Consider the following 21765-nt stretch of genomic DNA (forward strand, 5'->3'; position numbering starts at 1 on the left):
GCGTGTTCATGTTCTCAAGCAGGCTAGCTACTTTCTTCTTTCGCTTTCCAATCTTGTTAGAGAATTCCATGTTTGAAAAGACTGTCGTCAGTTGCCCTTTGAAACATTTGCTGGTGTCAGGTGAGTATTTTAGTCAAAATGTGTTGGTGTCTTCATTTGATGAAACGATTGTTTTTGACAGTATAATTTCTGCTCGCATTCAACGTCTGCGGCTCGCTTGTCTCCGTGTGTTCAGGGTGTTGGTGAAGTCATACTAGCGTAGCTAAGCTAACTCCAGCTTGCGAATGCGCTCCAGTTTATTGTGGTGGAAATTCGTGATATACTATTGTAACTAATTATTCGAGGGAGAAGGTTACAGTGCATATTCATGTGTCTGAAATACTTCCACTTCGACCATTCTGCTGTACCAGACACACCTGCATCATTCAGAGGTGCCTGTTTTGCGTGCGCAGCGTCCTCAGATGCATTTGAACTTAACTAACATTTCCTTACTTACTGTTGTCCCTTTCGCACCAAGGTCGACGAAATTGTCATTAAGTGGCATTCGCACCAACAGATACATCGCAAATTAAGTTGGCTGTGGACATTTTTGTATACTGAATCAAATTCATGAAAAAAATCCCAAAATCCATTATGGCACGTTTCATCGCTAAAACGCCCTGCAATTTCTGTGCTTGTTGTAAGAATTGAATATACACATTTTCTTTGTTTCTGAACTAATCCACAACTAAAGTGCAAAACTGTCACGTGCCTAGATGCCCATTCAGTGTAATTCATGCGTTTGAATGACTGGTATGATATGAAACCTAACTCACACTCTCTCTCTTTGCAGAATAACATTGGACTGCCGGTGTGAGCAATGGCCAAGTCAGAGAAGATCCCACTGGATGAGGGCATGGTGAACATTGTGGGGCAATGTGGCCCTGCTCTGCTCGAGGCCCTGCAGAGTAAGTTTGGCTGCACTGCTGTGTTCCATGGTGTAGATGTTGTTGCGAGAGGTGCAGGGCCATCCAGGAAGCGCCCCGTACCTGCTGAGGAGAGGTTCTCCATACAGCTGTCCTGGAGCCTGAAGGTGTCCGTGTGGAAGGACGATCTCACCACTCACAAAGTGGATGCTGTGGTCAATGCAGCCAATGAGAATCTTCAACACGGGGGAGGTCTGGCTCGAGCACTGTGTGATGCTGGAGGCCCAGACATCCAGAGAGAGAGTAACAAACATATACAAGTATATGGAAAGTTGAAAACAGGAGATGCTATTGTCACCGAACCTGGGTTTCTAAGTTGTAAGAAGATAATCCATGCTGTGGGTCCAGAACTTCCATATTGTCCAACACCACACACGGTTAAGCAAGCTTCTCCTTCCTTGGAGATGGCAGTTGAAAACATCCTTAAAAGAGTTGAGGACGAGAAACTGCAGTCAGTGGCCATCCCTGCCCTGAGTTCTGGCCTGTTCAACTTCCCCTTGCCACAGTGTGCAGACATCATTGTGACAACCCTGAAAAAGTATGAAGAGCAGCGGAGATACGTTGCAGCCAAGCCACTGGAGGTTCGCCTGGTCAACCATGACGAGCCGTCAGTCGCAGAGATGACAAGAGCATGCCGTCAGATTCTGGCATCAGATCATCACACAGCTGCAAACCATGGGACAAGATTAAATTCAGCCGAGGGCCAGGGGAAAGGCTCCAATTTGCACAGTCAAGCAGCTAGGAGCCATGGGGAAAACTTTACCAAACCTCAAATATCGACAGTTCAGATTGGGAATGTCAATCTGACCCTTAAAACAGGGAAGATTGAAAAAGAGACGGTAAGACCTGAGGTTATGTATGTGCTTATAAGAGAATGTGTGATACAAGCTTAACATCAAATGCTTTGTGATCACTCCATCTATGTTCCATGTCTTTCTCTAAACAGGTTGATGTAATTGTGAACACAACTTCGGAGAGTCTAAGGTTGTCAATCGGGGAAATCTCCAAAGCAATTTCTCAGGCAGCTGGCAGCCAAATGCAAGATGACATAAAACATAAAGCTCAAGCGACCCCTGGAGAGGTCCTTGTCACCAAGGGATATTTGCTAAAAGCCAAAGAGGTGTACCACACAGTGTGTGTACGGAGTGAAGATTTCTCAGCCAAAAAGGTATCATTAAGTTACTCTGATTCATAATGCCATTGTTTGTTATCGTGAGTTCTTCATGGAATGGATAAAGGAAATGACCGTTGTATCAAACTGAACTAATCCTTTTTAAGACACACTCACTTCACATATCTGCTCTGCGTATGTGATGGGGTATGTTGTTGTAGTTCTGATGTACAGTTTATACAGGGTTTATACAGGGTTTATAAAGGTCTGAGGGTTCAACTGAGCCGCTCCACATTTTGTTTCCCCAGGTCCTTGAGGATGTGATAATGAAATGTCTGATGATGGCATCTAAATGTAGGCACAGCTCAATCTCCTTCCCTGCCATCGGTACAGGGAACCTGGGGTTCCAGAAACAGGAGGTGGCTAAGATCATGACTCGGGCGCTGGCAGACTTTGCCAACAAGTTCCAAGGAAAGAGGATGGATGTGTATTTTGTAATCTACCCCACTGACATAAGTACACTGAAGGTGATTACACACGTTGAGCAAAGAGCTGTATCTCTAATGTGTACTATATGAATAGATCCCAAGTTGAATCTGATATGGGATTTTACCAATTCTCCCGATATACATAATCTAATTGTTTCCACAGGCCTTTGAAGAAAAACTGAGATATCTTCAGGACACAGGAAAACACTCTGGCTCTACCAAAACTGCCACCCAAGGTAAAGTCTCAGTCAAAAGAAGTGGGCCAAGTGATATATTATTATTATTATTATTATATGTTATATTTATATATTTGTCTATCAATTCATGCATTTAGATTTTGAACGAAATGATTCTTTCTCGTTCCAATCTGTAAGGATTTGAGTACACAGACAGGCATCCTGACAGCCGAGCTACGAGGGAGACTGTCACACCTCATATCGAGCTCAGCAGCGCCTCTGTAGAGACGTTGAAGGAGGCCGAACGATGGATCCAGGGTGTCCTCAGCCCTCCTGCTCACCTCTCGATTCAAAACAACTTCATCATGCGCTTTGGTCAGAGGGAGCATGAAGAGCTGCTGTCCCTCCAGGCCAAGTGGAGGGTCTCCATCGATGTGGTCTTCCAGAGCAGCCGTGCTCAACTGATCGTCAATGGGGAGCGGAGAGGCATCAGTGGGACTGTGCTAGAGCTGGAGGCCCTGTGCTGCAAGGTGCAGGAGGAGTTTGCTAAGGAGGAGGAGAGTCTCACCATGGCCCTACTGCAATCAACCAGCAGCTCCCCTTATCACAGGAAGCCTGTTGACGAGTTTGATTCTGAATACAAAAACAGGCGTTATTTGTTTAGGGACCTTAAGATATTGAGGGTGAGTGTTGTTAACACAAGACACAACTATGGCGTCCATCTCCATCCAAGCCTCTATTACTATCTAAATAGTGAAGAGTTGAAGTTGTACGGTTATTGAATAATAACTACTTATGAATGGTTCTTAATACTAGGCAGTCAATATATATATAAAATTATAGATTCTTAAATATAGAAAATGATGAGCTGTTGTGGTCACTGTAAACAGTAAGATTTAAGGCCTTTAATGGTATGAATATTAGTTTCAACAGTATGTTTCATGTGAGGTGGTGGTGGTTGTTGTGTTTAAGATAGAGAGGGTGGAGAACCAGCACCTGAAGCAGCTGTTTGACCTGAAGAAGCAGCAGCTCCAGATATCTGGTTCAGGCCAGAGGATGTTCCAGCGCCTGCCTGCTCAGTTCTGTGACCTGGTCTGCAGGGTGGGCTGCCAGAGGGAGTATGCGCCACCTGTTGGTAAGAGTGTAGACTACAAGACCATTGTGTGTAGAAAGTAGCTGTGAAATTCATTACATAGTTCACTATGCAAGTTTGCACGTTTACAAAGCACAGACCCTTCCCTGCTGGGTAAAACATTACACCAGCATTACATGATAGTCCTGTCTCTCTTATACCTTCACTGTGTCCCACCTCTTGTTCAATCCCCCCACGTGGATTTAAAAGCATAGGGTTGGTGTAAGCATGGGCCAATGTGTTCCACAGATCAGAAGTATGGAGAAGGGATCTACTTCAGTGCCAGTGTGAGTGGAGCGCTGCAGCTGTGGAAGGAAATGGCTGAGGAGGAGTACCTGTACTTCATAGAGGCCCAGGTGTTGACGGGGTCCTCCACCCGCGGTTCACCTGACCTGATTGTGCCGCCATCACACGGCTCGGATCCGTTCGCGCTGTACGACTGTGTAACAGGGGGGAAAGACACCTGTGTCATCTTCAATGGCCACCAAGCCCTACCTGAATACCTGGTCATCTGCAAAAAACTTTCGGCAAATAAATACTAATACTAATGTCTCTTAGTAGCCAGGGCATGTATTTGCTTTAGACACAGTGTGAGAGCCCCCCCCCCCCCCCCCCCGGACATGACAGAGCTCAATATACCATACTGAGAACTAATATCTTCCAACATTATATCAACATTATTAGCCTACAATAAATCAGTCAAAACCAGATTAATCTTTGATAGATATGGTCAGTTATTATTGCTTCCATACAAAGCCGTAAAAGAGCCTGTCACACTGTATAACAGCCTACTTCACACTGTATAACAGCCTACTTCACACTGTATAACAGCCTACTTATGCTACCGGTAATGTTGCAGCAGTCGGAATTAAATGCTTCGCTTTCATAATCTGGTAAAATCAACAGAGAATATATACTGTTAAACATTTTTTTTTTTTTTTTTTTTTTAGGACCAGCGCTGATTTGCTTCAATATCATTAGTGGTTTGGTTATTATTGGAGACAGGCATTTGTTGAGACACGGTGCTTGTTGGAAGTTTTACGGCGTGGAAAGGCTGACTATAATCAGAGCCTGGAAATGATTGGGTGGATACAGAAGAAAATTATTCTGAAATGATTTTGTTTTTGAAGCACCATGTTGATCTTTATGGGGTTCAGTCATGGTCTGATCTACGCTATTTTGGTCAGACAGATCTTTTTTATTTTCTACTTCATTGTCAATGGTTTGACTCATTGTCGAGAGTTTGAGTGGATATGTTGATTTCTTTATTTAGCCGTGGGTTTGTAATATACTTTTTATTGATAATGCTGACAATATTGTACGTGGTGTGAAAGATGAACACTCTCTAATAAGGAACAGATTGTTATAGAAGCAGGCGTCTGGTTTCTGTTGTGCTGGATGAAGTATTAGGTCTCTGCACCTGCCTTCAGAGAACATGGCAATAAACCAGGTCATGGTTGAATTGTATTTGTGTATTCTGGAATGGTTCACTGTAATGTGCCAATAAGTGTGAGTTAGAGAAATACTGTGGAGAATGACAGTTCTAATGCTGTAGAGAATGTAAGTGCCTTATGGAGAAAAACACTCATGAATGCAACAGCTTACATTTTGATATTGACACATTCCACCTTGTATAACAACAAATAAATATATCATTTTGTTTTAATTGTTTTAACCCGACTGGCTTATGTTGTTGTGTCTTTCACAATGAATGTAGATAAACCGGTTAAGCCATTTGATTGAAGCTCTTGCATCTCTGATCACATCTTTGCACTTTATCTAATCTAGGTAAGGGGGTGTTGCTCCACTCCTCAGCTGACAACAACACAATTATGACACTCAAATGTCTAAACACACACTTCCTCATAAAGATGCTGTTTCCTGAACACTGATAAAGCCTCCTCCTGCACTAGAATGCACTGTTGATGGAGATTGTGTTTGAGCATGGTCTTCAGTCCAGGACCAGTCTTGATCTAGGTCTGAGAAACCAGGCCACAGATGTTTAGACATTCCAGATGAAGACAATAAGGAAGAGAGAGTGAAATTCCATTTAGATTTAATAAAATAGTAAGTAACTTTTGAACAAAATATACATACAGTATTACAAACATGTAGAAACACTTGACAAGTAAAACAAAATATACATATACAAACACAGTGTATATATGTAACTGTTCCTGAATACATACAATGCTCTTTTCATTTACAATACATACACCTGTCCCTTAGGTTCAGAGGGCAAAACCACAGTTGATTCTGTAATCATCAGAATCACATTAGAACCTGTCCATGAAAGCCCAGTCCCACTGCCTTCAGCCTTTGAGACATATTTACTACATATGTTCCCCCTACCTACTACGCTCTGTCCCCAGAGCCTGGGGACCCCCCCCCCCCACCAGCCTGGACTGACTCAGTCAGAGAATTGCTTTTGGACCGACATCTATTCATCATCAACACAAGAAACATACTGTAACATCTATCTAGCTAGGTTACAGACTGGTTGTACTGACTTCAGCGAGCACAATTAATTTGTCTACATGTTGCGGCCTACACGCAGCCTACACACACACACACACACACACACACACACACACACACACACACACACACACACACACACCAACCACTACTGGCACATTATTGCATTATTCTAAGCCAGCTGCATGGACTGTGAATCTTGTAGATAACAACATTGTACAAAGGATCTAACATACAACAATGCACTCTCTGGAATGTGACGATTACTAAAGATAAGACATTCTTCCCTTTTATAAGCCTCCATGGCTGCTCCTACCTCTACCCACGGTCAATAACGTCTATCAGACCAGATTCACAATATTGCTGAATTCCAAATTGACCCCTCACTCTCTTAGGCACTCCTGTCGATCTGACAGGACTGGACAGGTGGAAGCAAAGTGGGGGAACTTTCACTCAGCCAATCAGAGGACGAGATAGAGCTATTAGCACATTGCTAGGACCTATCCACTCCTGTCAGATCTCCAGGAGAGGCGAGAGGAGGTGATGGGACCTGTTACAGCAGGGCTGATGCCCATGGGGATAGATGTGTACAATGGCTGTTCATTACTAGACAGTCACATGGCTCTAAAACCAATTTGACACAGTGAATTATCCCAGGGCACAAAGAAATAAAAAAGGGTTAGGTATTCTGCTATTCAGTCCCTGATTCGCAAAGACTTGCCTTGCGTTGACGAAGTGCCCCACACACACACTCTAATAAACTCCCTCACTGTGTCACACACACACTGGTTGCCAACTCAGACTCTTCTCATTCTAAGAGCTTATAAAAGTCCTTTAATATTACACTATCAGTTTCAGGCATTTAGAATAGGTTCTTTACCGCTCGCTGGGAGATAGAGGTGGACACTAGGTGACTCCAGGCCACAGCAGGAGAGTTGGCAACACACACACGCACGCACGCACACACACATGCACGCACACACACGCACACACATAGACACGCACACACACAGGCACTCTCTCTCACACACACACACACACACACACATAGGCACTCTCTCTCACACACGCATGCACACACACAGGTACTCTCTCTCTCTCTCACACACACACACACACACACACACATCACTCTGTGGTTTCAGCGACCTCTGTGCCGTCCACTAGCAGGGTGTGGATGATGCCGTCACGTCTCTTCCCGCTGCTCACAGCCTTGATACAGCAGTCATGGTCTCCTAGTGTGAAGTGTGTCTCTGTCCCGTCCTCCACAAACTCCCCCTGCACGCGCACACACACACACACACACACACACACAGACGAGAGAGGGAGAATGTTTTGGTACAAGAAACATCCAATCATACATCCAACATCAGAAGGTTCCCCAGGGTCAATCACTCCTTTATGTCATGAGTGACTTCAACAGAGTTCTTGTGGTTAGCTGTATGATCATTACAAAGATGCTCACCGCTGTCTCCATTTTGTCTCCATTACACCAGATGTCCATGGTGTCTTTCTCTGTGGAGGAGAGATGAAGAGAACATCAGAGCCAGGTGTCAGGTTACACAGGAAGTGAGATCACAGTATTCCTAAGGTGGGGTAGAGTATCTTGTCCTAAGATAGAGTAGCTTGTCCTAAGATAGAGTATCTTGTCCTAAGGTAAAGTAACTAAGGTAGAGTATCTTGTCCTAAGATAGAGTAGCTTGTCCTAAGGTGGGGTAGAGTAGCTTGTGTGTGTGTGTGTGTGTGTGTGTGCGTGCGTGCGTGTGTGTGTGTGTACGTGTGTGTGTGTGTGTGTGTGTGTGTACGTGTGTGTGTGTTGAGCCTCTGCATTATCTACCATCCCTGCCCTCCTCTGTGCCATGCTCAGTATCCCTCAGTATCACTTTCACTGACATGGCCAAGAGAGCAGGTGAGAGTGTTTATCTCTCAGTGCCATGACTGCTTATGAGCACTGTGTATAACAACACTGCCTCAATTACTTCCAGGGGGGCGAAGGTCATGGAAATACCCAGCTTTTCAACACCCAGTTGCTTAGTGACACTCTTCTCTTGAGTACAGCAACTAGGCTGCCAAATACAATGCAATCCTTTTATACAATCACACACACACACGCACGCACACGCAGTTCTTAGAACAGGTGACATCATCAGAACTGAGGTAGAACACAAAGGCTGGGAGAGAGCCACATCTGGAACAGAGCCAGAGGTCGCACCCACACACCCTCACACACCCTCACACACACCCTCACACACCCTCACACACACACCCTCACACACACACACACACCTTGGCCTACTGGTTCCTGTGAGCCAGGGACCAATCAGAATGCAGCAGAGATGGTATGGAGAGAGAGAGAGAGAGAAAGAGAGAGAGAGAAAGAGAGAGGGAGAGAGAGAGAGGGATAGAGAGAGAGGGGAGAGAGAGAGAGAGAGATTAACCTGCTGCGTTCAGATGGTATAAGACCTCTGGAGATGGTGTGGGCTTTAAGCAGATCAAGAGATCAGCCCTGCCCTCATATAACAGATCTGACAGGAGACAGAGAAGCACTGTTGCTACAAACAGCCCAGCTCATCTCTATCATAGTACCGTGCATGGAATGGAATGAGGAATGGTAACAAATGGAATGGAATGAGGAACGGTATCCAACACAAATCTTCATTCTATTCCATGCATTACAATGAGGCCGTCCTCCGATTTCTACCTCCACCAGCCTCCCCTGGAACCCTGGTAAGGGTTATACTACTCTTAGCACTCTGCCCCCCTCCCCCTCCCTAGAGGAAATCCATCACATGACTCAAGAGGTCAAAGTCATACAGGTTGGATAAGGTACCGTAGCTTTGATCAATCTCATCATGTTAAATTAGTGATTACTTAAAAGGAAGGGAGGAAGGAGGAAAGGTGGGAAGGTAGGAAGGAAGGAGGAAAACAAAAGAAGTAAGGAAGGATGCAGGGATGTATTTCTACAGTATTGTAGCAGGGCTGAAGAGAGAGGACGGACAAAGGAAGGCAGGAGGGAATGGACAGAGAGAGGCGAGGGGGGGGGCAGAGAAAGGCAGGTGTGTCTCACCCAGGACCACCCTGCAGTCGCAGCCGTCCAGGTTGAGCAGCCAGGTGGAGGTGGTCTTGTTGCGGTTCTCCATGTACTTCTTCAGGCTCTTGCCGTTGATCTCCAGGGTATACTCGTAAGCGAAGCCGCTGACCGCGTCAATGTTGATGGTGGCCTTGGTTTCAGCCCCGCCCACGTTGAACGACTCCTTCCCTACCAGCTTGAACATCCAGTCCTTCCGGATCACTTCCTGGTGTACACAACCAATCAAACAGAAGAAGAATGATGATGATGATGATGATGACATACGCTACGATGATTGGTCACTGGGCCAAGAGACCAGTGTCTGAGATATGTGTGTGTCGCTGATAGTGACACTAGCATAACAGATGAGCTTGTTTACTAAGTTAAATTCTGATCAGGGTGATATTAGTTAGTCAAGAAAGTATTGATGTTGTTAGCTCACCTTCCCGTCTATGCAGATGACCCTCTTCCCAGTGGTGGTGCCGTGCTCAAACTCAATGCGATGGATGCCATCACTCAGAGCCACCTCCCACACCCCGACCAGGTCGCCCGACATGCTGTCCTCTTCCTCTCCAGAGGGGGGTCTCCTGGGGCAGCAGGTCTCTCTAGGGGCAACACACACAAGACGGGCTATTCAGGGGTCACTCAGCGGTCACTCACCACTGCCAGTGGTTTCATCAAACAGTCTACAAAGTCTACAAGCTACAACATAATACTACTAGCAACCTTATCCAAACACTGAGTCAATCAACCCCACAAGACCACACAGGCAGCTGATAATGCTGTCAATCCGTGGCAACTACGGTATAAAGAAGAGTGTGCTGCTAGCTACCCCAGTGTGTGCGTGTGCGTGTGCGTGTCCTGGTAGCTAGCTATCTGTAAGTCTAATGGGCATTAGTTGACAGTAAGAGGCTTACTTTTGATGGCACAGTCTTTGAACTTACTTGAATGATCACTGTATCAGCTAGCTAGGTAACTAACTAGCAAGCTGGTCGAGCTAGGTTAACTTGTGTCAGCATCAACTGCTACTACCAACCACTACCAGGCATGTTATAGAATATGTTAGATGGCTAGCCAGGCCAAACGCATGGCAACCAGATAATCTGTCAGATGAATAAACAAATGACGTAGCTAGCTAGCTACGCTAACTAGCTAGCTAATATCATTGTTGTCCATTGATTACCTTACCTTTTCGTATGAACAGTAGCGTAACAATGAACTACAAAAGGCAGGATCCACCAGACAGATAGCGTATCTGATATCTGGATATTTTGAGTGTCGGCTCTCTAGACTGCTGCTTGCTGTGATACTGTCAGCCCAGCAACAACGACTTTGCAGTTACTATGACAACGACGTGGGGAGGATGCTCAGAAACGTGACCCGGAAGTGAAGCAGCAAGCTGTCACCCACCTGTCAACATTAGCAACTGTAGTCAGTCAAACATTATGCCTGCTGCAGTAATAATGGATGAAAATCATGATAAACTATTAGAGCAGTGCGAAACACAGGAGCTTGAGGTAAACATTACCCTGTAATTTAACTAACCAGTGTTGTTTTTGTTATCAAATTAGATAGCTTGCAGCTAGCCAGCTACTACTATTAGCGAAGTACGACGTAGCTAGCTAGCGAGCTAACTTTTACAATATTCTGCTTCATTTCAAATAGCTAGCTGCTATGCTGTGTGCTTGTCATGTCAATTGAAATGTGAACTCAGCTAGCCATGTAAGTGTTAGTTATTCTAAAATCAGAACGACATTGTTGTGTAGAAACTGCAGCTCGATGGTTAGCTGGCCAGAATATTAGCTTGGCTAATTCTCTACTTCTATCCCCAGGCTCCAGGTGGCATTGCAACCCCTCAAGTCTACGCCCAGCTGTTGTCCCTCTACCTGCTGCACAATGACATGTAAGTCAGGTTTTGGTGTAGCCTACTCAGCAAGCACAACAAACCAATGGAGTTGTGAGAATTGCCACCACCATTCAGACTTGGTTTGGGTTCATGTATCGGATGTTGTGACTTTATTGTCTCCCTTTCTACAGGAATAATGCCCGGTACCTGTGGAAGAGGATTCCACAAGCCATTAAATCGGTGAGAAGGGCTTTCTTTGAACCACTGCTGTTTTGAAAACCTCTGGTTCATCTGAATCCCTTCATGACATACAGCTTTGTTTGACCCTTGTTTTGTCATAACATTTATTGTGGTTGTTGCTGGTACGATTGTGCATTCTATGTCTATGCACGAATAGGTACTCATACTATGTACTAATATATATATATATATATATATATATATATATATATACTCATACTATGTACTTTTAAGTACTCTAAATGATAATTCACTAACAGCAAGATCTATCCTGTGACAGCCTGTCATACTGTGCAGCTCTAATGAACAGAGATGTTGTTGGTGTGTGCAGGCTAACCCAGAGCTGACAGCAGTATGGGCGGTGGGCCAGCGCATATGGCAGAGAGACTTCCCAGGGATCTACACAGCCATCGCAGCCCACCAGTGGTCTGAGAGCATACTGCCTGTCATGGAGGCTCTGAGAGGTACTGACTCTATCTGTGCATGGAACACTTTCTCACCCTCTAGGACGATGCTCTCAATGGGACTGTCCCTGAAAAAAATAGAAAATAGGAGCACTCGGTTACTCAAGAAAATGTATTCAAGGGACAGACAGAAAGGCATATAACGCCTTACCCGACTATCATAGCCCTTGCACTTCTCTATTCTACTTTGTTCTATGCACCTGGGTTCGAATACGTTGCACATTCAGAATTGTTGATGCCCACCAGGGGGTGCCACTTGCACACTACATACAGTATATTGAATCCCAGCTGTGAGGTGGTGGTGGAGGGAGCAAATGCGTGATTATTCATACTTCTGTGTAGCCTACACGCAGCCTGTGTGCTGTGGTGTCATGTTCTCTAGATAGAACACACATATTTGGCTTTCATATTACCGATGACATAATTAATGGTTGAGAACAGCTGCAGTCAAAGTAGGGTAGCAGAAGTCAGACTGTCCTGTAGGCTAGTGGCTAGTTAACAAACAAAGCTAACTAGCTAGCTAGTAAACAAAGGCTGCCTGTATTTTACACAGGATAGTTTGTCTCAGTGCATCCTTATGAATACTTCCAGCCAGGAGAGCTTAACGAAGAAGGTGAGCTTTGTTTGATTCCCAGCCACAGGACCACTTTTCTTTGTTTTCTCCAGCTTTCTTTTCATTCACACAAACTTGTTGAATTCAATCTTCAGTGATGCTAGCAAGCTACCGCTAGATAGCCTCCATTCACTAACCAACCAATCAATGATTGCGGCCGGTCGTTGTTAAGTTTGACATGACTGCAGTCATAGATGACTAATATTACATACAGTCTTATTGTCACAGGGTTATAGAACGGACTATGACTCAAACAGGTAGTAGAATGTACCAGAGAGAGCCTACGCCTACTGGTCACCCTGGTCCCTCTGCCCCCGCCCCCCCCCCTGTGATCACACACAGTACCACACATTCCCAGGAGTTAGTCCAGACCCCCCAGGGAAGAGAGACCAGGAGCCTACTGTCCCACCACACTCACGTTGTGTAATAGTAATAAATCCAACCAAATGTCGCGGGGAGGCGTTTGGGTGTGACTTGTTTTGTTGTTGTAGATTATTGGGTAACACACGAGATGCAAAATAAATTTGTTTGCAGATATGAAGAGATAAACATTTGTTTGTTATTGAATGTGTGAAAACAAGATCTGTCGTTTTCATTTTATGAAAGCAAAAAGTTTAGTCATAAGCCTACCTATGAAGAGACTTTCTAATTGGGAAAATTGAGTTGTTAGAAGAATTAGATGCTGTGTACTGAATATGCTCCAATATGTGTAAAACATGTTTTTCTTAAACTAAAAATAAAAACACACAACCTGTAAAATAAAGAATAAACTTGTCCTCCGAAGGGGGATGGAGGTGGGTTAATAAAATACTAAATCAATGCAGGAAAATATCACATCATCACATCATTTACATTTAGCAGACGCCTTTATCCAAAGCGACTTACAACAAGTACATTTGTCTCAAGTAAGTGAGTCATCTATACATCAGTCATCATAAGAAAAAATAAATATATGTTAGGACCAGGGGCCATTGGCAGTCACAATACTAGAAGAAGGAAGAATTACTTTATTTAAAAATAAATAAATTTTATTTACAGTAGAGAAACTGTATAATGAAGGGAATGAAGAAGTCTTTAGGAGGGACAGTCAAGTATAAACAATCCTAAACCGATATTAATATTGACCCCACCACTAGTCTCAGTCCCAAGGTATTCCTTGGAAAGCCTGACAGCTGGTGGTAAACACAGTCAGGAGTGGGTTAATTTTGGCCCACAAACAAGAAAAGTAGTCCCACTTTATCAAGCAAAATTTTGCTCAGTCCCACAATATTCCTGGAAATCCTGGAGCTAGATGTAAGTCAGGGGTGTGTTGACACAGCATGTTGTTGATCCATAAAGAACTGTATGTCTCAGTTGTGACTGTCTGGGCCTGTCACATGGGCCTTGTTTATCTCTGCTCATACAGTATACACCCCCCCTCCTCTCCTCCCTCCCACTGTCACTGCCCGAGGGGTGGTGGTACAGGGCTCCGAGTGTGACACGTGGCAGCCGCGGGGGGCCAGGGGCCATTTTCTCAGAATAGAGCTTGGCCTACAAGCAAAGAGGAATGTTTGGGTGGTGATGGCGTGGGGGGGGGGGGGGATTTCGGATCGGATGTCGGGGCTGTGGAGGGCTTGGTATAAAGGACAGGGTTGCTGGTGTCTGTCTTCAGAACAGACATTATCTAGCTAGACCTCCTACGCCCTCCGGAGCAGCAGCCGACACCACAGAGAAGAGCTTACATAGCACCAACTCTCTAACCCTGTAGAGAGAGAAGCTATCTCCCACTACCCACTGTGAAGAGGTCTGAGAAGCCCTAAAGGAGCTCAGGATTTCAGCTGTAAGGAGAAACCTCCCCCCATCCCTCAGTATGGACGTCCAGAGGACAGGGTCGGTGGTGCGACCCCCCAGCCCCATGGAGAGCCTGGAGAAGCAGCTGAGCTGCCCCATCTGCCTGGAGATGTTCACCAAACCCGTGGTCATCCTGCCCTGCCAGCACAACCTGTGCCGAGGCTGTGCCAGCGACCTCTACGACTCCCGCAACCCCTATCGCTTCTCTGGCGGCGTCTTCCGCTGCCCCACCTGCCGCTTCGAGGTGGTGCTGGACCGTCACGGAGTCCACGGGCTGCAGCGCAACCTGCTGGTGGAGAACATCATCGACCTCTACAAGCAGCAGCAGGAGGGGAGCGGCGGGGGCGGCGGGGCTGAGACCCCCCTGAAGCCCAAGGACTCCAAGGAGCCCATGTGTCTGGAACACGAGGACGAGAAGATCAACATCTACTGCGTGACCCACCAGATACCCACCTGCTCCATGTGCAAGGTGTTCGGCAAGCACAAGGACTGTGAGGTGTCCCCACTCGCCAGCATCTACCAGGCCCAGAAGGGCGAACTGAGCAACGCCATCGACGCCCTGGTGGCGGGGAACGCGCGGCTACAGGCCCTGCTGAACCAGATGGAGGAATCGTGCCGCGCGGTGCAAGACAACTCCCAGAGGGCCAAGCAGGGGCTGGGCGAGCGCTTCGACTTGCTGTACGCTGTCCTGGAGGAGCGCAAGGCTCTGCTGCTAGAGCAGATAGGCAAGGAGCAGGACGAGAAGGTGGCAGCTCTGCGGGCCCTGGCCCAGCGCTACAGAGAGAAGCTGCAGTCTGGCTCGGAGCTGACAGACACAGCGGTCAGGGCGCTGGAGCAGAGCGGAGCGGCAGAGTTTCTTCTGGCGTCTAAAGGCCTGATCACCCAGACCAAGGACGCAGCTAAGGGGTCGCTGGGGGAGGAGAGGCCTGAGCCTGGCTTTGAGAAGATGGACCACTTCACCCTCTCTACAGAACACGTGGAGACCGTGCTGGCTAAGATGGACTTTGGACTGGTTGATGATGATGAGTTTGAGGATGCGGAAGGAGAGGAAGAGGAAGAGGAAGAGGAAGAAGAGTGATGGAAAACTTCAAAATTTGATAAACTATGTACTTAAGAAGGTTCTTTAACCTGAACGTTACTGGCAGGGACTCTAGTTGCAATGTCTGAGTTCCTGAGAGAAGTGGGAATAAGGAAGAAGACATTAGGTCTGAATCTTATAATAGGAGGTTTGGGTATCAAACCTAGCTATGAGTGCAATATTTAGTGGTTCTTTTTTGTACTCATTCAAACTTTGCCATTTTGTAAACTATAATGTTTCTTTTTATACTTTTGTATTTCGGTATCACGTTTATGCTGATATATGTAATGTCGTTCTGTAGGTCGAATGTCCACTCCGATTGTTTATACCTGAAGACACTTTGTCATGTGTAGATAGACAGAGATGGGACTAGGTTGGTGTGTAGTGATTTCTCATCTGAATCTAGGATGTCTATGGTTGTATCAAATTGATAAAAGCTTGAAAAGATTGTGTGCACTTAAACTGGTGACAGAATGATCTGTCTTCACTGGGAGCTGAAATAAAGGAGCTTCAAACTGCCTCCTGTACATGTGCGTCTGTTTACTGTGGGGTTGTCATTACGACACAGGAAAATCACGTGTGCGTCCAGAAAAACACGTGTGCGTCTAGAAAATTGAGTTGAGTTTGAAGATGAAAACAGTTTAACTGTTCTGGAGGGACCCTTCACTCCGGGTTCGTCCCAACATGTTGTTGACTTGGCAGGATGAGGAGGTTAAAAATAAGCACGCTTGCCAAGGCCTCGCTGGTGAAGAGTTGGTGTCTATTTATAACAGGCGAGAGGGTGAGAAACGACAGAGCCCTGATATAGAGTGTCAGTGAAGGGCAGGTGGGGGTCCTGTCCCCCCCCCCCCCCCCCCCTCCACTGTCACAGACCGCCTTGCTCAACAACCCCAGCAGTGCCTGCCGTGTTTCTCAATAGTCTAGAGTGGCTTCCTCTGGGTGTGGTGTGAGTTGTCTCGTCTCGGGAGGGGTGTGCACGTGTCAAATTCCTACAATTCATGAGAATTGATTGCATGGCCAAATAAAGAGTCTTCTCCTTCTTCTTCTTAGTTACTCGTCATCATCAAGGAGTGGAAGGAAGCCAAAGTAGACTATTGACGTGTCCCCTGTGTGAGGAGGGGACAGCTAAAGGGCCTGTCGCCTGACCAGCAAACTCAAGTTGAATTTCCGAATTGGTTAAAATGTGTTAGGGTTAGGCTTTGACCTAGTTGGGCTGTAAAAGGGATGCTGGTCAAGAAAGTCCCTTTAGTCTCTCACGTGTGAGGAGGTTAGGGGAGGTATGTAGAGGGTGCAGGCGGGTGGGTAGGCGGGGTGCCATGTGAGTCATCTGTGGATAGCTGCCTATCGTACGGTCAGCAGGCCACAGGCCGAGGTAAAAATACACACCAGGCGACCATGTTACAGAAATCCCCTTGAGGTGATCTGCCTCCATGGCTTTACGCAGTAGTCTGTAGCATACAGTAGTCCCTACAGTAGTCACATCATGCAGTAGTCCCTACAGTAGTCACAACATGCAGTAGTCCCTACAGTAGTCACAGCATACAGTAGTCCCTACAGTAGTCACAACATGCAGTAGTCCCTACAGTAGTCACAACATGCAGTAGTCCCTACAGTAGTCACAGCATACAGTAGTCCCTACAGTAGTCACAACATACAGTAGTCCCTACAGTATTCACAGCATGCAGTAGTCACAGAATAGTCCCCATCGGCCCAATATCGGCCCCATGCCTGTAAAATTGGTTGTCCACCCACTGGACTCTCAAATAGAGATATGAATCAATACACACACATTTTTGCAATTCACTTTTCCAGCCATATGACATCATGCCCATAGATTGCTTGGAAACATCACTTTGTTCATTTAAGTGGCCTCAACCTCCACCACAGGAAACTATGTGTAGGAGAAAGGAGAACTTTTAGACTGTCCTTCCCCTCCTCCCACCAAACCCACCCTCCAGCTGTCTCCTCTCATCCCGGTTGTTATTGTTACCATCACTGGCGGTGTTGCCGTGAACGGGGGGTTGTTGTTGCTGGTACACAGAGACTGTTGCTAGGTGATAAAGCAGCGAGGCCGTAACCTCAGGCTAGTACATAAGACCTGTCGGAGCAGCAAACAAACGTGTGTGTGTGTGTGTGTGTGTGTGTGTGTGTGTGTGTGTGTGTGTGTGTGTGTGTGTGTGTGTGTGTGTGTGTGTGTGTGTGTGTGTGAGTGATTGTGTGTGAGGGTTAAGGTTAGCTGTCAGCTGTGAGAGGGTTTGCTGATGTCGTCAAGGAGCAGGTGGCTTTAGACTGAGTCACTCTGAGCTTGTTTTGGACTCTTAGATTTTCCAACCTCTGTTTCCACCATCATGCTGAGAAAGGCATTTCCATGTTTTAATTGTGTGTGTGTGGGTGTTTGATGTTGAACATTGGGCCAGACAACACACAGTCTACATGAAGCCTAATATTACTGAGTGAATTATTTGATTTAGGGTTAGGGTTAGGGTTAACCCTGCTGTTAGGGTTAGGGTTAACCCTAACCCTAACCCTAACCCTAAATGGCCCCAGTATGTCTCTTCTGTGTTTACTCTGTTACATGTAGTTCCATCTCTCCCTCGCCGGAGAACAAGTTGTTTATTTTCTAGTCAATTAGATTCTTAAAGTAGGGCAGGGAAACCATATTGTGCTGCAGTTTACATAAAGCTTTCTACTGTAATAAGTGGACTGAGACTGTCTGTCTCCAAGTCCCTATGCTCACATGTGTCTCCCTCTCCCCCCCGCAGAGAGCACCCGTAGGCGGGCGTATGGGCTGGTGGCCCAGGCGTACACCTCCATCACAGCGGAGGACTTTGCAGCCTTCGTAGGCTACTCAGTGGAGGAGGCGGTGAAGGGTGAGGCAGAGCAGGGGTCTACACCTCTCTACTCTCTGGCTGCACAACACCAACATGTTATGGTCCTAGTTTTACACATTCAGAATCATCCACTGAGATTACAATTGAGGCTGAGTAGCAATTTTTTTCTCTCTCTCTCTCCCTCCTCACTCCCCCCCCCCCCCCCAGGTGTGGTGAGCCAAGGATGGCAGGCTGATCCAGCCACCAGGATGGTAATGCCTCAGAAGCCAGGTAGGTGACGCTGTTGTTCTTCTTCTCTCCCTCCTGTCCTGTCAGCCTGCTGTCCTCTGCCCCAGCCTCTCCTCGCTTCCTGAGTTGGCCTATCACGCCCTCTTCCTGTGCTGATAGGCCGCTCCAGGGAACCAGGGCCAGAGCATTGAATTATGGGTCATTTATTTCTCTCTTAGACACTGGCCTGTCACTTCTCCTCCTTCTCTCCCTCTGTCCTCTCCCCAACCCCTTCATTCCTTCCCCCCCCCTCCTTCTCACCTGAATTCTCTGGCTCTTGTTTCTTTTTTTCAAATTTTTGGCTGTCCCATTGGAGAAGATCCTCTACCCCTCTTTTCTCTCCCTCTTCCCCCGTCACTCTTTGACATGCACTCTCTTTCACCCTTATCATCTCCATTCTCCCTCCCTCCTCCTCTCCCCTCCCCTCCCCTCTCTCCACCTCATCCCTCTCTCCCTACATGAGGACAGGCCCGGTGGGTGGCCAGTGATCAAACTTGCTATAGACATATTTATTGATGTAAACATTGTGTAGGCTGTGTTGTGTTTATGTTGTGTCTGGGCTGTGCAGCAGTCTCTCTCTCTCTAATCAGTCCACCATCATGGTGGACATCTGCGGCGCACATGTTCACCGCTAGGCCGCGCTACGCGAGGCTACACTACACTACACACAAGCAGCCAGTAGCCTCGCTATTAATAGTAATGTGATGATTATAGAAATGATAGGCCTGCTATTGTTTCCATGTCGTGTGTGTGTGTGTGTGTGTGTGTGTGTGTGTGTGTGTGTGTGTGTGTGTGTGTGTGTGTGTGTGTGTGAGGGTGTGAGAGGGTGTGAGTGAGATGATCTCATGTCCAGATGGGTATCGTGGTGTTTTACTAGCCGTTGGGTAGAGGAGAGGAGAGGAGAGGAGAGCTGTAGCATGCTGAGTCTCCCTTGTGCTCTGACAGGGAGATAATACAGGAGAGAGAGAACTTGGCTCTGAGGAATCCCCCTGCTCATCTCTCTCTCTCTCTCTCTCTCTCTCTGTCCAGATCCTCCCCCTGTCTCTCTGGTTCCTAACGAGCAGCAGCTGGCCAGACTCACTGACTACGTGGCTTTCCTTGAGAACTGAAGAATTCCTCCTCAAGCCGTTTGCACTGAGGAGGACACCCTCCTCCTTAAGCTGGGATGGACCCTAGATGGACTCCCCCAGTCACATTCACACACACACACACACACACACACACATACATTCAGCCCTTGACCTGTGTTAACTGTATTTTGCTCACTAGCTGGTACCATATTCCTTTGTGAATTCCTTCCCTTTCATGATGTTGTATTATACTGTTTTGGGAGTTTCTTTAACCACCTGATTCACGTGGAACTACAGGTTTTTAAACCTGTCGTAGGTTTTGCAGCAAGTTTTTGCAGCAGCTTTTTGCAGCAGTAAATCTGATCATTGTAATATTAGATACACTGTACCAACTATACACAAGGCCTTCTCTGAACCTTAAAAGGTTGCCTTCAATCTAAATGGTCCAGGTGCCAGATACAGTAACTCTTGGCAGGCCTCCCCATGTCCAGTTCATATCTGGATGTGTCAACGGCACGTGTAGATACAGTATCATCTACGTGTGACGAACGTTACATGAGAAGTGAAACGCCTCGCTCCAACATACGCTTCCATCTTTAGGCCTCACATTTTGAAGTACAGTACTTTTCACTCATGAATAAATATTTCCGTTTGTTTCTAATTCTGGGTGTCTGTGTCTTATCTCTGGATGTCCTCTTTTTTTTATAACAAAGCTTTCCCATGGTTGTGTGCTATGATGAGGATTTTGTTCATGTGGATTAAAAATACAGTAGGTTGATTAGGTCGCCGAGAACACTGGTGTTTAATTGTTATATTTGTTTGGTTATGGTTATTATATTTGCTTGTTTGTGGTTATTATATTTGTTCATTTGTTGGTTCTTTATTATATTTGTTTGTAAGGGACCATGTGCAACAAGTAGGCTACTGCACCAGAGATAGCTATCTCCATCTCCAGCATCTTGATCAGGGGAGGTTGGTGGAGGTAGATTTCGTCCTCCAATTTCTACCTCCACCAGCCTCCCCTGATCTTAATACATTGTGTGTGCTCCCGTCTAGAAGGTAGACTATCTATAGGTGTGCTACGTTGATTAACTAGCATTTACAAACACTTGTACATCATTGGTTTATAGTCTGACATCAAAAAATCTAGAATTCCGACTGGTGATGTTCAATACTTGTCATGGTAACCTGCACATAACAGTGGTCCGTAGGTTTGTCTGGCCCTGTCTGTGAGGTCAGAGGTCATCTGTCTGTCAGGGCTGTGGGGTCAGAGGTCGCCTTTCTGTCAGGGCAATGAGGTCAGAGGTCACCTGTCTGTCAGGGTTTTATCCCCTCTCCAGAAGAGGTAGGGCTGGGGAACAGGCCAGGGAACTGACATCTCGCGGCAGAGGAAATAGAAACGCTCGTAAAACTATAAAATCTGGTTTCATTCTGAGACACAAACAAGAGGCCACATGGTGGGAGGAGAGGTTTATCACACACATGCACGGACACACACACATGCACACGCACACACACACACACGCACACACACACACACACACTATGTGGTGGGAGGGAGGAGTGTATCATACACACACATATCGTGGGAAGAGAGGTTTATCTCAGAACATGGTGTTCGGGTGCAAGGAAAATCACTTGGGCCCAACTTTAATACTTTAAATAAAAGAAGACACGCAGGGACTTTTTTCTCTGTACACAATCTCTCAATCTCAACATCTTAATGAGATGTTTTTGCAAAATATATATATTTATATATTTATATATATATTTATATTCAGCTCTTCTCAAGGCTAGTAACCCACATACAGTTCAACAATATAAGCCCCCCCCTCCCTTTAGGTCAGGGTGGCCTTGCACCTAAATCAGCTTGTCCCCACCAACAGACAGAGCCCAGGGGCCAGGCATACCCGGCGCCAACCTGAACGCAAAGGGGAAAGCAAGTGGATGACAATATACCTGCATTTCTTGCCTGGTCCCCCAGGTCATGGGGTCACCATGGCCACTTGTTGTTCACCTGCACATGTTCCCTCTAAATCACACAAGGTTATACCTGACTATCTTGATTCGTACCGTTACTACATAGTCATTCTAGTTTTACACCAA

General features: G+C 46.2%; 4 protein-coding genes across 5 annotated transcripts; 3 read left to right on the plus strand and 1 right to left on the minus strand.

Annotated features, from left to right (window-relative positions):
• Nucleotides 1-2: 2 nt before the first annotated feature.
• parp9 (poly(ADP-ribose) polymerase family member 9) lies at nt 3-5552 on the plus strand. Of its 2 annotated transcripts, XM_083681303.1 has the most exons (8): nt 3-120; nt 833-1804; nt 1912-2133; nt 2385-2603; nt 2728-2800; nt 2939-3423; nt 3713-3875; nt 4122-5552. In XM_083681303.1, exons 2-8 carry the CDS (start codon nt 860-862, stop codon nt 4412-4414), a joined length of 2400 nt encoding a protein of 799 aa, XP_083537429.1. In that variant the 5' UTR covers nt 3-120; nt 833-859; the 3' UTR covers nt 4415-5552. The 2 variants fall into 2 exon arrangements, with proteins under 2 accessions (XP_083537429.1, XP_083537430.1); XM_083681304.1 differs by lacking the exon at nt 3-120 and having other exon boundaries at nt 176-1804.
• A 712-nt stretch (nt 5553-6264) lies between these two features.
• faima (Fas apoptotic inhibitory molecule a) lies at nt 6265-10749 on the minus strand. The gene is made up of 5 exons (XM_083681472.1): nt 10609-10749; nt 9863-10025; nt 9418-9646; nt 7816-7865; nt 6265-7628 (listed from the first exon to the last, which is right to left on the minus strand). Exons 2-5 carry the CDS (start codon nt 9974-9976, stop codon nt 7479-7481), a joined length of 543 nt encoding a protein of 180 aa, XP_083537598.1. The 5' UTR covers nt 9977-10025; nt 10609-10749; the 3' UTR covers nt 6265-7478.
• Nucleotides 10750-10818: 69 nt separating this feature from the next.
• cops8 (COP9 signalosome subunit 8) lies at nt 10819-20320 on the plus strand. Its single transcript, XM_083682695.1, has 7 exons — nt 10819-10937; nt 11253-11323; nt 11458-11506; nt 11838-11970; nt 18254-18361; nt 18530-18592; nt 19619-20320. The coding sequence occupies exons 1-7, from the start codon at nt 10866-10868 to the stop codon at nt 19696-19698; spliced, it is 576 nt and encodes a 191-aa protein (XP_083538821.1). The 5' UTR covers nt 10819-10865; the 3' UTR covers nt 19699-20320.
• On the plus strand, nt 14353-16004 carry trim63b (tripartite motif containing 63b). Its single transcript, XM_083681358.1, has one exon. It carries the CDS (start codon nt 14433-14435, stop codon nt 15489-15491), a length of 1059 nt encoding a protein of 352 aa, XP_083537484.1. The 5' UTR covers nt 14353-14432; the 3' UTR covers nt 15492-16004.
• Nucleotides 20321-21765: the final 1445 nt, after the last annotated feature.

This window comes from Argentina silus, assembly GCF_951799395.1.
Source record: "Argentina silus genome assembly, chromosome: 12".
NCBI classification, from domain to species: Eukaryota; Metazoa; Chordata; class Actinopteri; order Argentiniformes; family Argentinidae; genus Argentina; species Argentina silus.